Below are 15338 nucleotides of genomic sequence, written 5' to 3' on the forward strand. Positions count from 1 at the left end.
CTATTGGCAGAGCAACTGTGCCAGAGAGTATTTGTACCTATGGATTTGCTGTGACACTTAAACAAACCCGTACTCCTTCCTCACTTCCTCACCTGCAGAAACGAAAGGGAGCGAAACCCCAGGAAGGTCTGGAGGGTCTGGTTTTTCCACGGGACCACGTTCTCCTATCTGCTTTCTTAAACCACCAGAGCACGGTGGTTGCAAACGCACAGGCGGGAGCCTTTTCACCCACCGGGCAGACGCGTTTGTGCACCGCGGACGCAGGCGGCGGCGGGAGAGGCGGTGCGGTGCCCTCCTGCCCCCCCCCGCTTCGGCCTCCCCCAGCACAGGCGAGACGCGTTCTTCTGGCCGCGCCCGGGCTTCTTAGTTCTCCATCCCCCCTCGTCGTTTTTTATTTCGCCGTTAACTTCCCCCAGCCCCTCTCCCGCCCGTCCGAAGGGGCGGATGCGGCAGAGCGGGAGAGGACGCGGGGGCAGAGCAGCGAGCCCGGCGCGAAAGACGAGCCGCCCCCGGCCGCCGTGTGCGCGGCCGGGCGGCGGGTCCCGGCGGGCCGCCCCCCCGCAGCGGAGCAAGGGGCCCGGAGGCCGCGGGCCCGGCAGCGGGCCCGGCCGGGAGAGGCCCCGCGCCCCCGCAGGTGAGACCGGGAGCGCCCCTGCCCCGCCCCGCCGCTCCCCTCCCCTCCCCTCCCCTCCCCTCCCCTCCCCGGCCCGGCGGCGGTGGCGAGGGGCAGCCACCGCGCAGACGCCGCCCCAACGGCCGGCGCGAGCGTCCCAACCGCCGCGGAGGCAGGGCAGTTGCTGGAGGAGCGGTGCGGCTCGGCTCGGCTCGGCGCTTCCCCGCGCCGCGCTGCGGGGCCGCCGCCGCCGCCGGTGAGCGGGGCTGAGGCGCAGGGAGCCGGCGGGCCGAGGGCGAGCGCCCCGGCCGCGCCACCACCGCCACCACCACAGGTGGCCTCCTGTCGCCCGCCTCAGCAGCTCCCCCTGCCCGCCGCACGGGTACCCCCACCTCAGCGGCGGCAGGAGGGGCCGCGGCACGGCCCGCCCCGCCGTGCCGGTGGCGGGCGGCGCTGCAGAGGGCGGAGCGGGCGGCAGGGGCGGGCCGGCCGGCGCCCGGCGCGGGCTGGCTCCCGGCGGGCGGCGCTGCTGCGTTGCTCTGGGAGGCGCCGTGGGGCCGGGCGCGGAGCTGCCGGCTCGGGGGTGTGAGCGGCCGGGCAGGGCGCCCCCAGGATGCTGCGGTTCCTGCGCAGGACCTTTGGCCGGCGGTCGATGCAGCGCTACGGGCGAGGAGCCGGGCGCGGAGCCGGGCGAGGTGGGCTCGGCGGCGAGGGGGACGAGCGGGACGGGGGGCTGAGAGGAGCCGCCGCCGTCGGCGCGGGAGGCTTCCCCTCCTCGCCGCACCCCGGAGGGGTCGTGCACAGCGCCGGAGCCCCCGTCCACATCCCGGCGGCCGGCGGCAGTAAGCCGGTGCTGCAGTGCCGCGTCCTCCTCCTGGACGGGACCGAAGTCAACGTGGAGCTGCCGGTGAGTAACGTGCGCTTGCCTCCCCTGCCTGCAGAACAGCGCTTGCATCTACCCTCTCCCCTCCTCCGCATCGTTCCCCCCTTCTGCTGACAGGCACCTGCGAGTGCCCCTCCCGCCCCGGCTGCACAACATGCGCCGTTCTCAGGGCGAGCCTCGCTAGTTTCTTCCTCCCCTCCGCGGGCGTCCTCGCCGCCGTCCCCGCCTGTATGCACCTGCTGCCAGGTGCGCGGCGTGCCTCCCCGCCATGACCGCCCCTCCGCTCGCCCCCCGCTGCCCGCCCCCTTCCTGCCAGCTGAAGCCCTCTGCGTCCCTCTTCCCTTTCCCCGGAGCGAGCGTGGAGGCGGGCACCTGCTTTCCTCCCCCCCCCGCAGCCAAAAAACAGCCCCCTGCAGCGATGCCTTCAGCGGCGCCTCTCCCAGGAGGGGCCGCCCCTGTGGTGCGGGGCGCTACCTGTGTGTCTCCCCGGCTGCGGAGGGGCTGCCCGCAGACCCCACCCGACGGCGCCGCCGGCGTTGGGGGCACCACGGCGTGCCGAGGGGGGAGCGGAGCCTTTGGCCTCGCTGCCCTCCGGCTTGTAGCCGGCAGGGGCGAACCCCAGCCCCGCGGGCAGCACCTGTGGCGCCGGCGGGGGGAGCGGGGCGAGGCCGGCCGTGAGGCGAGGCCGGGCTGCGCCCGCCGCGGCGGCGGTCTGCGGGGGCGCCGCCTCTTCATTTCTTGTTTCCTCACGCCCCCACCGCCCCTCTGCCGGCGGGCGACGAGCGGGGCCGGCCGAAGGGCTGCGGGGGCCTCGCTCGGGCGTGCGGCGCGGGGCCGCGCACAGCCGGCGTTGCCCTCCCCCTGGGGCATGCCTGAGGCGCTACCCTCGTCCCGGGCAAGCGCCCGCCCCGGGCGGGGAGGGACGCCCGGGTGCAGGGCCGCGGTCCCGGGTAGCCCCCCCGGCGGGCCCGGGGCACGCCCGCGAGGGGCGGTTTGGCCGTCAGCGCCTCAGGAGGCGGCGGGGGCCCGGGGCCGCGGCTCGGGCGGGTGCGTGGACGGTGCCGGCGCTGAACTTTTCCCCCTCCCGCCGCTCTGCTGGAGGAATGAGGAAGGGACGGTGCCGGCCTGCGGAGCTGCGTGTGCGTGTTCGCCTGCTTGGTGAAGTTGGGCCGCGTTTGTAGGTGTTTCGGCATCCCCAGAGCCCCTTGTGTGTCCTTTTATCTCTTTTAAAGGAAGCTGCACGGTGTATATTACTAATTTACAGAATTTGGATTTTGCCAGACGTTCATTCCCACAGCTGCTAAATATTCGACACCCATCCTTTTTTGCTGACCCTTTTCCCTCCCTTCTGAACACCAAGTTTCCCATGAAATAGTATGGAAGTTTATCATATTTGAAAAACATTTAATCTTCTTTCCATTTCAACCCAAATAATCACCAGCCATTAAGCTTGGTCTACAAAAGCAGGTGGGGGAACTTGCTAATAATGAGTGCAACAACCTTATAAATTGTGCACTATAATCTCCAGTGAAACAGAGAGTGGTTTTTTCAGAGTACCTTTTGAATCTTGTTAGGTGCCTTTCATAGTAATAATTATCTGCATATATTGGCATGATTTCACTAAAACATGGAATTTGGCAACCCTATGGTTTCTGCTTAAAAGAAAAGTAAGACTCTTATAAGTGAATATAGAAGTATGTAAATAGAGCCACCTAGAGATACTTGCTGCAGAATTATCAGGCTTCCCTTGCCTTGCAGACTAGATCACGCATTTCCAGATATTGGAAATGCTAATATATTTCCTCTCCTCACATCTCCTTCACAACTTGCTGCAGTCCTAACATCTCGGCACAAATCTTTTTTTGAAGAAGACTTGATGAATGTTATCAGCATGCTAAGGATTTACTTATAGAGGTCTATGTAGATAAGGTCAGTAAATATTTTGCTTAAGGTTATACTCCCTCTGATTTATCAGAGTTCAGCTTTTGCTGTAGAGCCTGTTTAAGTCGGTCTGTGGTTTTGAAGCATCAGCAAATGAGGTAATGGCACTCTTCTTAGTCCTTAGAGTATTGAAAGTATATGAAAGCATCTGCTTGGTCCAGTAAAGCAGCTGTGGAGCGCTCTTGCTTGAATTTGACTCCAAATGAAGCCTAGACTGCCAGTGTTTTTAGAATGTGAGCTGCACACGTGGTAGTTGTAGTTCATTTGTCCAAAAACGGGGTAAGAAGTTGGTATTTTTTTTCTGAAGTCCCTAGACTGGTAGAGGACTCTGGAGCACGTAATAGCTGTCAATGTTTTGAGGATTAAAAACTGTTCTGTTGAATTACATATCTGCTTCTCATGCTTTTTCCCTTTCTTTCATGGAAAGTAACACCCACACTGAGAGAAAAACTGAAAGAGGCGTTGCACCATTTATAGAAATTGATCAGTGAAGTTTCTCTGAGCTTTGCAGCTCTAGATTTTATGGGATTAGAGCCTGAAACAGAACGTGCTTTAATACTCAGAAGCCGTGATACAGGACTGGTTAAGCTGAATTAATTGAGTAGCATCTTTCCCATTAAAAAAACCCAAACAAACAGTGTATGGTGGTTTCTCTCCATTTCAGCTCAAATTTTATGGAAAGGGAGGGAGTGTGGGCTTCATCACCAGTGAGCAGCTTACACGTGAAGTCAAGTATGTAGATAATTGCAGAGGACTTTACTGTGCCACTGGTTGTGTTCACAAACACTTGTTTCAGGAGGTACTGGCACCTGTGAAAGGCGCTCGTTTTACTACCTGCTAACATTACACCCCAGTTGTCTTTCCGTGGAAAAAGGAACTTGTTGATATTAGGACATGATACTCTTGTAACTACAACTTTTTAGGCTGCTATCTAAGACTTCACTTAGAAGTAATTGAAAGGTTTATTAGATTTTAAAGACTCAGGGTCTATTGTTTCTGTGGAGGAATGACAGAAAAGACATTACTGAGGGAAAACTTCAGCTATACGTGTAGAAAAAAAGTTTCAGGGTTTTTTGTTGACTTATTGTTTGGGGATTTTTTTAATATCCAAGTAAAGCTAAAACCCTGAAACTTTTGTCCAGGTTAAATGTATTGGGTTCTGCCACAGTGTTTTCTCATATGTGGGGGCTGATGGTGGTGTTGGAAAAAGAAATCCTACATCAGTAGGTTGATAACTATCTGTGGGGTTAACATTAGCATTTATGTGATAGTATCTGTATTAGAAACTGCACATCTGGTAAACTCTTGTCTGCTTATGGTGGTAACAGAAGTAGAGATCTTCCCTGATCTCTTGAGTCCTTCCTTAGCTTGTTCTTCTCTAGGCTGTATAGCAATATTGTGACCTTTCTTGTTTATCTGCATTTCCACGCCCACCTCCTCCTGGGGCATTTGCACTTCATTCTTCTTACTGCATGTCCTCTGCCCTCGGCCTACCCCATCTGCTAGCCTGCCCTCCTGCGGTGCTGTGTACTCTTTCACTTGTAGGCATTCTCCAGCCTTCCTGAACTTGTTTCCTACCCAGCTGTCCCCATACAAATGTAAATATAAAATTATTCTGAGCACTGTAGATACCCCTGGATAATGGTTTCTATACTCCGCTTCTCGCATGAAGTTTCAAGGATTGGTTAATGATGCTGGCTTTTCTGCTCACTCTTAAGGCAAGAATCGTGTACTTTGAAAGTATTCTTTCTAAATACAATAATGCACGGAATGGCTTTTTAAACCCACACACTCCTCAGGGCCCTGTGTTGAATGTGAGATGCTATTAAGGTTGGATCTGTTGTATAGGAGTGAGTGGCAGTTGACCAGTTCTGTTGCTCTGGGGTGATTTCCCATGGGAAGGGGGAGCATAAATGGTGTCATTACTTCCTCTTGACCTGACACTACATGTCTGCACGTCTGAAATCTAGTTATAAGAATTGATGCAAGGAGAAAAATGCTTACGTTAGAAACCATCCTTTCCTCCCTCTCACATAGGTATCGGTGTATTTCTTTTTACCATTGAGAACCTGTTTAGTATCTTTTGTGTTGCATCTTCACTTACATTGGAGACTTGTTTACATTTTGAAACTCAGCTGTAGGTAGATGGAAGGCCACTTGCTCACTACTGTCAAAATAATCTTGCCTCTGTTTTTCTGGAGGACTCATGACTTTAATGAAAGAAAAACTGGTTATGGATGATGCTGTGTTCTTATATAAAGAATGCAGGGAAAGAGCATTGACATTTACGCAGCGGTGATGATGCCTGATAGTTAATACGTAAATGGAGCAGTCTATAGATGGCTCTCAGATGAGGCCAAAAAGCCAAATTTTTGTTGACTTTAAGACATGGTTGCTGGCATTTCTAAAAACTGAGTCTCTGATTTTTAATTCAGTGCATCTTAGGAAAGCTTAAAGGGAGGATATGAAAGGTGGCTGTTCAATGAGACTGTCCAGGGTAGCAGGAATTAATGTCCCTTTTCTTAATGCCACTGAAAATGGTATTCTGTGATAAGTTGGGGGAGGGGAATGAACACATGTAGGATGTTCTTGGGTTTGTTTAATCTAAGTGGGATAAAAAAGAGGGAACAACTGGTAAGCTTACTCTACTATGGAAATCCTCATCCTGCAAAGCAGATACAGGTTATGTTACATTTTCTGTGACATGAAGCCACAGCAGTCAACACGTCTGTCATAAATACTGCTTTCTAAAAATCTCCTTGCTCTGATAAATTTCTGTGCTGCTGTGAACGACATTACAAAGACCTGTGTGATGTATTAGAAAGTAGGTGATGTTTAATGATTAAATTCATGAACATGTCAAATATAACTCTTCAAATCTATGAATTGTTTTCAGATGGGTAGCTTTTGTATTATTTCTTTGCCTTCCTTCTGGTGTATCTGTTTTAATAATTGTTTCGGCTGCTATGGAAACACTTCAGGATAGGGATAGTAAATGTTCTTCAATACCCTTTTTCTAATCTCTAATCTTCTATGTGTTGTATCTGTTTCTTGTTGGAGTAACACAAACATAACAAAATTTGCTATCTGGCCTCTATGCTTACATCAAATGTAGATGTTAAGTTAACTCTTGAGTAGTCATCTCTATCTTACAATTATTGATTATTGTATTTGACTTGATAAAGTTATATATATCGGGAGAGAAGTACAGCTCATTTTTTTTTTTCTTTTACATCACACATGATTTCCTAATGACATTTCAGGAATATTAACTCTAGAGAAATGCACTAATATGTGTGTAGATACTTAGATTCAGGTCATTCTCTGGAGTCTCCTAACTGAGGAGTTATCCCCCACCCAAATAGGTATATTACATTAGATCGGGAAGAGGGGTTTTTGTTAGTTCTTTACCGCTTTTATCACTTGTGAAATTGATAATATGCCTTCTTTATGCAGAAGTTACCTTTCAACAACATAAAATTAGAGTACTTGCTGGAAAATATTAAAAGCATAATTTGCAGCACTGGAAAGGCCTCTCATGTTCATGAACTCCTGTGGGCACCAGCACCTATAATCCCCTTCATAAACTGATCAAGCTCCATTTTTAGAAGGGCTTGGGTATTTTGCTTCTGCAGCTCATGTTGAAGTGCCTTTTCATTACCTTACAGCTCTGATCAAGTAACTGTAGCTAGAACTTGATGTGCGGTCTTCTGGCAGTAGCCTTTAATTATGTTATGCATGTACCATATACTTCGATGCATTGCTGTGTATACTGAAGGTGTGTGAAAAGCATTCATGGTAGAATCACATACGGAATCAGGGACTTACACAGCCCCAGAGAAACAGGAATGAGATGGGGTATGCACATGTGACTGCAGCTGTGCTTCAGGTTAGGTTCTTGAGAGAGAAGAGGGAATTTTAGGCCCTTGACATGCTCACCAAAGGTCCCCAATAAATCTACAGCAGATAAAAGACATTTCAACAGTACATAGTAAAAGAGAGAAACAATGAACAGTGTTTTGTTTTGGCATATGTTAGATAAATCCTGCTTGTCAGTTCCATTAGTTATTTATGTAAGCCAATACCATTTTTCAATGCAATACGGATAGATAGGATAACAGGATCACTGCTGCAGAGAGCTGACAACCAGTGAGGGGGTGAAAGCCAATGGTGAGAGTAGTATACTGCAAAGACAAAAGTATGAGCACCTGATACTAATTCTCTGATGGAGAGCTTATGTCTTTGAAGACATGGGGAGAAGATAAGGTTGTTCTATTCTTTCGGAAGCCTTTTTACAATGGACTAGAACACAGCTATGCCTAGGAAAGTGAAATGTCAGTGTGGCTGGGCCTCTTGTTTGTTAGCACAAAAATGCATTTCAGTAGCAGCTGTTTGTAGTGGACTTAACTACATGATCATGAACACTGAAGAAACTCTGAAGACCACTATGGATTTGAACGGAGGTGGTCAATAAGAAGCAAACTTTCGGAACAGTTAGAAAATATGTGTTTATTTGTAAACAATGTACATCTAATATGTTTGGGTTTTTTTTTCCCGGTGGCTGTGTTCCAGATTAGATTGCTGCGTAGCAAACCTGTAGCTTCAGGCTCTTAGTAGTGGTCCTGAAAAGGAAAAAGAACGTCTGGGCATGGAAAAAGTTCTTATGAGGGAGGAAATAAGAGTAAAGAAACTTTGGAAGTGGAGCCCATATAGAAGAGCAAGCAGAGGACTAGTTTTGTTTGGATTGCAGAAGGTAGTACAGGAAGAAACAGGCTGAAATGGTGAAGGAACTAGAAATGGTTTCTAAAGTATGGGATGTCCTGTCTATCCCGTTCTTTTCTGAAAGAGAGAGGGGACAGGTATCTCTACTCCCGCTTCTCTGTGCATGCTTTTCTTCCTCATGTGCTTCCTTGTGCTTCTACTTGTAAGCCCCTCTGTAAATATCTCTTCCTGTAACTTTCTCGGAGAGGCTGGCTTCGTTTAGTGTCTCTCCTTCTCCAAGCATGGGTCCATTTTCCTATTCAGGGCTTCTGGGTTTAAATTGCCAACCATTTTCACCCACCCTTCTCCTTTGCAGTCTCCTCCCTGAGCAATTCTCTATACTTTTTCTGTGTGGATATCATCTGTATTACTAGCATGATACCTATTGAATTTTCCTTTTAATCAGATCTCTTCTGGGAGGTGCTTTAAAGAGCACTAGAGGTCTGCTTCCTTCTGGGTTGGGCCTCGAGCATAGTTCTCTGTCCCATTCACTCCTACCGGTTTAGATAATTTCTGTGGTTCCCTGCAGTTGTCAGAAACGTGAAACTCTTCAGTCCTGTTCTTTCCCCACGAAAATGCAACTTCCCAGCTGTGGCCAGGGGTCTGAACTGCAGAAGGTCTGTGGCTGCTGGCTCAGCAGCTCGTTCAGCCAGCTTGACTAGCAAAGTGCCCTGTCTATCAGGGCACAAATGGTGCAGGTGACCGCTTGTCCTGAGCATTCCCAGTTGCAGAGCAGACATTAGGGGAACATTGGTGGCGATTGGTGAAATAGTTAATTCAAAAGTTAAGCCTTCTCACTTTAAAAATGCATGGTTTCATATGAGACTACAAAAATGGACCTGAAAACTCAAGTGGTGTGGGAAGGAGGTTGAGAGAAGAAGGGAGAACATATACATCATTGAATTTGTAGACCCTTTGCCAAGTAAAATATAAGGAGAAATACAACTAATTTCTTTTATTTTTTGCTAGAATGATGAAGTCGACAGCTGTCAACTGTACATACAATGTTGCTGGGTTAGTATTTTAAATTACTTGAAAGACATGGGGTTATTTTAGTATTTTTTTCCCAATGCAGACTATGGTAAATGTTCTTTTTTTCTTTCTGCATTAGAAATAAAAGGGTTGGAGGGTAATGAAGTGTTTAGAGTGACCATCTGCTCTTCATTTGACTTGCTATTTCCATTTATTTCTATGCATCAATTTAAATACGTCCTGGACCATTAGCTATATTGTGATGAGATTATTTTGAAATATTTGTTGAAGTTCCAGATTCAGACTCCAGCTATGAAGCATGAAAAATATTAAGAGTTAATATACATTGGCTGTTTAGGGTTTTGATCTGTACAGGTTCAGATTATTTCCCTTCCTTTTTGTTATGGAACCACAGATAGTTTATCCAAACAAATACCAAATGTTGTCTTTTTTTTTTTTTTTTTTTTAAGTATACTGACAAACACATTGAATTGAGATGTTACTGTATTTCATGATTTTAATACATGTGGTGCAGTTGATATGATAAATAGGGACTGGAAATCCTAACAGAGGATCCAATTTAATATTTGTGAAAGACAACAAATGATGCTACACAAATATGTGCAGAGTGTAGGTCCTTTCTTTTGAAGAACTTGGACTCGTATGAACATACCAGTATCAAATACACAGTTAGAAAAGCATAGTGTTATAACTTAGGGATTGTGACCTGTAATTAAATTATTGTAGACTGCAACATTATTTCAAAGGATAACTTATCCAAGGATTAATTCTTTTGTGGTTGTTTGAAAATAATGCTTTTCACAGTAGTTCTTTGTAGTACTAGTAATTGATTGTATGTGTTATTTTCATTGGTGTTTTTTATATATATATATAAAAAAATATAAAAATAATATGTATAATATATATTTTTATATATATATAAAATAAATGTAGACTTGAGAGGAATTTTGTAGCTTAGCAGTCTTGGCTGGGAAAACTACTGTTTCTTTTTCTGCCTAAATTGAGACTAAACAAGTAAACCACTTCCCATTTTTAAGTTTAAAGTTTCTTAGTCTGTACATTTCACTGTGCGAGGTCTTGTAGGTTATCTGTTGGATGATAAGCAATTTCAGATGGCTGTATTAAGCTTTAACATTCTCCTAGGCTGTGAACAAATTCTCATTTTAAAATTTATGGGTAAAATAAACATGCTAACCACATCACATTTTTTTGTTGATGTTAAGTCTGAACAAAATTACTTAATGTCCAAATGTTACCTGCTTTAATTGTGCAAGTGAATGTTTCCACATTTTCTGAGAAATGGAGCAGTTCTATCAAGTTTTTCCTTCTTCTCCCTTGTTCCCATCCAGAATTGGTCAAGGCTCTTTTCTGTCATTTAAATAAATCTATTTCATACCTTGTTAGTAGTTCCTGGAGCTGTGATATGGTATGACTTTAAATTGAGGGCTTGCATTTATGTAAAAAGACCAAACCCAAGAACTTCCATTTTTATAAGCAGATCTGAAAACGCCGGTACTCTGTACAATCATTGTGTTGCAACAAAGATCACTATTCAGTAGAGATGCAAATCCTCAGTATGTAGGTTTTATATTCAGGCTACTAACTGAGTAGAAATTCTTCCTGAATAATGAACCTTCCATGAGTGCTTTGCTTTGAGAGATGATGAATGATGAGTCTGTTATCTCTTTGAATTAAGTAAGTAAGTGAAGAGTGGTGGCATTCTTCAAAATAGGTCGTATCACTAGGATAGGCAGCACCCTGGAGGTGTAAAGTCCGGTGGGCACTATCCACTTATCTTCTCTCATGTTGTGATCTTTGGATGCCGATGTATATCTATGTGAATTCAGATGTCCTGCTGTAGTTTTCTGGAGGGTAGAGCTGGTTTAATAGAGCAGCAATGTAACTTGTTTGTTGTGCGGAAGACTTTGGTTTTTTCCCTCCCTCTTGCTGCTATTTCATGTATTGGGCTTGATTTAGTTTTTTTTCTTTTTCTTTTCCTGCTGTTCAGCAATGAAGAGAGGGTGGCAGGCTGCTTTCTCGTTTGTTCCTGACATCCCCTCTCTCCGAGGAGGAGCGTTCCCAGCTCTGCTCCGTGGCTGCTGCTGAGCCTGCGAGTCTTGCCTGCCAAGGCCACGTTGTCAGCTGTGGCTGCAGGGCGGTCCGCGTGGGCCCAATTAATTCTGCGTGCAGCTCTCGGCAGCACATTGGAGTTCTGTTCTTGACTTCAGCTAATTAGAAGGTGTTAATTTTGATGGGTTTTCTTTTTAATGGGGGGGACCTGCTCACTAAGACAGCAGAGATCGCTGGTTCCTTTTAGAGGCCAGTGAAACCGTTAAATGTTGACTGTAGTGCTTCTCCTTTTCATTAACTCAGGCTGATTGCTTAAGCTGTCATCTGCCTGTAGGTTTGCTTTGTCTCCCTTCACTCCTTTCCTCTCGTACAATGATATTTCACCGTTGGCTTTTCTCTGTTGGACGAACTGTTGCAAAACTTGCAAAATAGGGAATCAAACCCTTGTTCTTAGGTGTGAAACTGGGGGAGCCTTTGGGGCATCAAAATATTTGCCATGGTACTTGAATTGTTTGTTGTGAACAGTAGGCACTTAGAGGGGACTTTTTTTCTTATTTGATGGATTCTGGTAGTTCATGAACGGTGCTTCATATATTTTAGGAAGTCCATTATATGAGGAAATAGTCTGCACAACAAATATTTTCATAGTATTCCTAAATTTAGAATTGAAAAAAAATTGAGGTTACTCGTTGCCTTTGCTTCTTTTTCCTCTTGAGTCCTCTGAGCTATCTCCTGTTTCATTGGTATTGCTTACAATTGCTTTTTTCCTGTGCGGCATGTTGATGCACGATTTGCATTATGAATTTATCCTATAGTAAAACCTTTCTGGTGTGTCATTTCTGGCTTTGAAAAGTAAAGATGTTGACAAAAAACGGGGAAAATGAGGAAAAAGTTTGAGGAGTTGTCTGTATATTAGCAAAAATAGACTGAAGTTGATTACTGCATTTCTCGGGGGGGGGGGGGGGGGGAGTAGGAATAAAAGAATTCAGTGCTGTGAAACAAAACCAAGTAGTTTTCGTTTGCTGCTATTGGAATTGACCAGCAGATACTTTCATTTTACAGTTTGTGTGCTTGGATTTTGATGTATTTTCACATCAAACACCCAGCATATTTTGCTTTATAATTTGATTATAAAGTGTATTTTAAAAAATAGTTCAGCTGTTTTGGCAAAGACTTTGCTTTAAGAATGAGGACCTTAATTTCTCCCCCCACATCTTACGGTATTAGATACTGATAGAAGAATTTAATCTTATTTTAGCAGAGAGATCATCTGATAACACTTCTGGCATGATGATAATCTGAAAAATTGTCAGATGAAGCAAGAAGATGTGGTCTTTCATAAATAGAAAATGTTGTTAATCAAAAGGCAGATTTTTCCATGTTACAACTGTCAGTTTCTCAGCATTTGTGTAATGCCAGGAGAGGAGAACTTTCCCAGCTGTTTCAGTAAGTTGAGTGCTGGAAGCTTTCTAGTAAAGAGAAAATAGTTTGAAGAACTTCTGTGGCTTCACTGTGACTTTCAGTAGCTGTTGAAAGTGGGCAAGCTAAGGTGCAAGTGCTGTCTTGAAGGTAGCCCTCAAAATGAACTTTATTTCTTTCGCTTTCAGAATTTCCAAGGTGTCTTTCTGTTTACTGAAATCAAAAGTTATTTCTTAATTGAACACAGACAAGGCTTTTAAGTAATACCAAAAATCTTCAGGAAGGTGTTTGGAAAAGCTGTTTTTTGCAAGCTACAGGGCAAGGGAATGGTTAGGTTGCAAGGAAGATAGGGCAATATTTAAAGAGTACAAATTCCTCTTTATTGCATATGCAGTAACCTCATTAACAGGATAAGGCTGTCAAGACTAGGGCAACACTAAATCACTTGTGGGAGCTATCAAATATAGATCCCGTGAAGACTCCCAGGCCTGGGGAGCTCTCCCAGTAGAGAGCAGCTTTCCGAATAGTACTGCCTGCTTTCCTGCAGGAGTTTTGGGTCAGACTCCAAGTCGCTGTATGTATCTGGGAGGAAAGCTTTTCTCCCACTTTTCCTTTTGTGAGTCTCGGAAAGCAGCAAACTTTTTGTACTAGTTTGTAAAATGGTACAATAGTCTGTCTCTATCGCAGAACTGATACAGGTGAGATGGAGAACGAAGTTCTTTTGTTTCTGTGGTCTTGTACATAAAGTGAAAGCACTCATTGGAAATGAACAGCCAGATATTTGACTGACCTGTGCAATCCAACAGCAGTTTGTGGTGCTCGAAACATTTCCCTGAAGGCAAAATATGAATTCATTGTGGTTCCAGAGGGACAAGGTGTGACCACTTTGTCTACTTCCAAGTCTGTTGCCTTCTTTGCTTGTAAAGTATGTTCTGTGGAATTCCAAACTTGGGTAACCTCTGCCTCTGCACAGATGGTAATGGAAGCTCTTTGAGAGATGAACCATGGAGTGGGAGACTGGGTGCAGGGCTGATGAGAAAATGTGTGCTTTGGAGTATACTTCTGTTTCTGTCCTATATGTGGACATAACCTGCACTGCTAATAAACTTGGAGTGGTTTTATCACTAGAGGATAGGTTATAAATGCAGAAACAGGAACCATAGTGCTAGGAGGAAAGCGTGCAGCTTTGGTTTCAGAGCTAAATGAATTTATGGTGTTATTCAAAGTGACTTTGTATCTCAAAAGCCCTTGTGAGGCTGTTGGTTCCTGGTGGCAGTAAGGAATGGAATTGATGTTTGAGGTAGCTGGGATTTATGATGCACATTTTCTTTCGGTATTTTTGTGCTTGAGTAGGGAGGGAGGGAGACAGACTGTTTTCTTGTGGCCTGACTAAATGAATACAAACTTATACATACCAACAGGACTTCTTGTTTTCACAAGCAATTATTTTTCAAAGGGAATTGTTAGAATGAAGGATTTGCAGAAAATCACTAATATGATAATTGTTACCTGTTTGTATCTTCCCCTGCCCCCCTCTCTGAAGCCCTGGCAGTTTCATCGCCACTTGTGATAGAGCTACCGCATTTGCTAACTAAGAAAATTTGCTTTGGGTAAGTGGCTAGCAGAGGTTCCAGCTGCCTCTGTTCCTGTTTGTTCCTCCTTTTAACACCTTTTGTTAAGGCTGTTACGATGATTTTACATGTAAGTCAACTGACTGTTCTCCCTAGATATCATTTGGACTATTACTCTTTAAATTATATTGGAGAGTTAGTTGTATGGATGGCTTGTAAATGAATAGGTTCTGAACTGTAGATTTGTTTCAGGTCAGAAAGGATCATTATGAACACTTAATCTGTTCTCCTTCCCTGATCAATCTCTAGAACTTCTTCCAAGAATGTGTTTTAAGTCTGTCACTTTTTAGCATCAGCGATCTCCTTGGATCTCATTAGTTTGTCTGGCTTTAAGAGTCTTTAATGAGAAGCAGTTACTTATTCAGAATAATTACAGGTCTTTTATTGTATCTGATATTTTTATGATCCCTGTTATCCCGTCTTGGTACCTGAGCAGGCATGCGACAAAAAGTCCTGGGACTATGGGGAAAAATATTCTCCACATGAAGGTATGTGAAATTCACATGCAAGCCACCTCTTAGTCTTATCTTTGATTGTCTAAATAGATAAAAACAAAATTTACTTCCAGATGCTTTTCAGACTCAAAATTATTCTTTGTGGCTTTTTTCTGACTTTGTGCATAATGTGCAGACATTTGAGCTGGGCACAGCAATGTTGTTATAACATTCAGCAAACCATTATGAAATGGCATTGCTCCTTACTTAATGTTCCCTTATTATGCATTCAAGGCTCATGTTTACTTTCTTGGCTGTAGCTTTACACTGAGAGCTCATGGTCAGTTGTTTTTCTGTTGTTACACCAGAGTTATTACAATGTGCGGAAATCCAGGGCACTGTCTTTCACCTAGTGAGTGTGAGTGAAACTTTTGTTCCTGTGTGTGTGACCTGTGGTTTCACCGAACTCAGCTAGAGTGTTGATGCAATTCTGCATCCCCAAGAGATGCAAATCGGTGTGTACAACCAACAAGACCCATCATCTCCTGCTACTGTGCCAGTTTTGTGAAGTTCAGCATGAGTGATTTTATTAG

At 45.4% G+C, this 15338-nt stretch overlaps 1 protein-coding gene across 1 annotated transcript in view; it reads left to right on the forward strand.

Annotated features, from left to right (window-relative positions):
• Positions 1-1226: 1226 nt before the first annotated feature.
• The window catches only part of EPB41L4B (erythrocyte membrane protein band 4.1 like 4B), a 160174-nt gene continuing 146062 nt past the window's right edge, over positions 1227-15338 (forward strand). Inside the window, exon 1 of the mRNA XM_075140834.1 lies at positions 1227-1520. Coding sequence (XP_074996935.1) covers positions 1227-1520 — 294 coding nt within the window. The remainder of the gene's footprint in view (positions 1521-15338) is intronic.

Source organism: Calonectris borealis, chromosome 2 (assembly GCF_964195595.1).
Source record: "Calonectris borealis chromosome 2, bCalBor7.hap1.2, whole genome shotgun sequence".
NCBI lineage: Eukaryota > Metazoa > Chordata > Aves > Procellariiformes > Procellariidae > Calonectris > Calonectris borealis.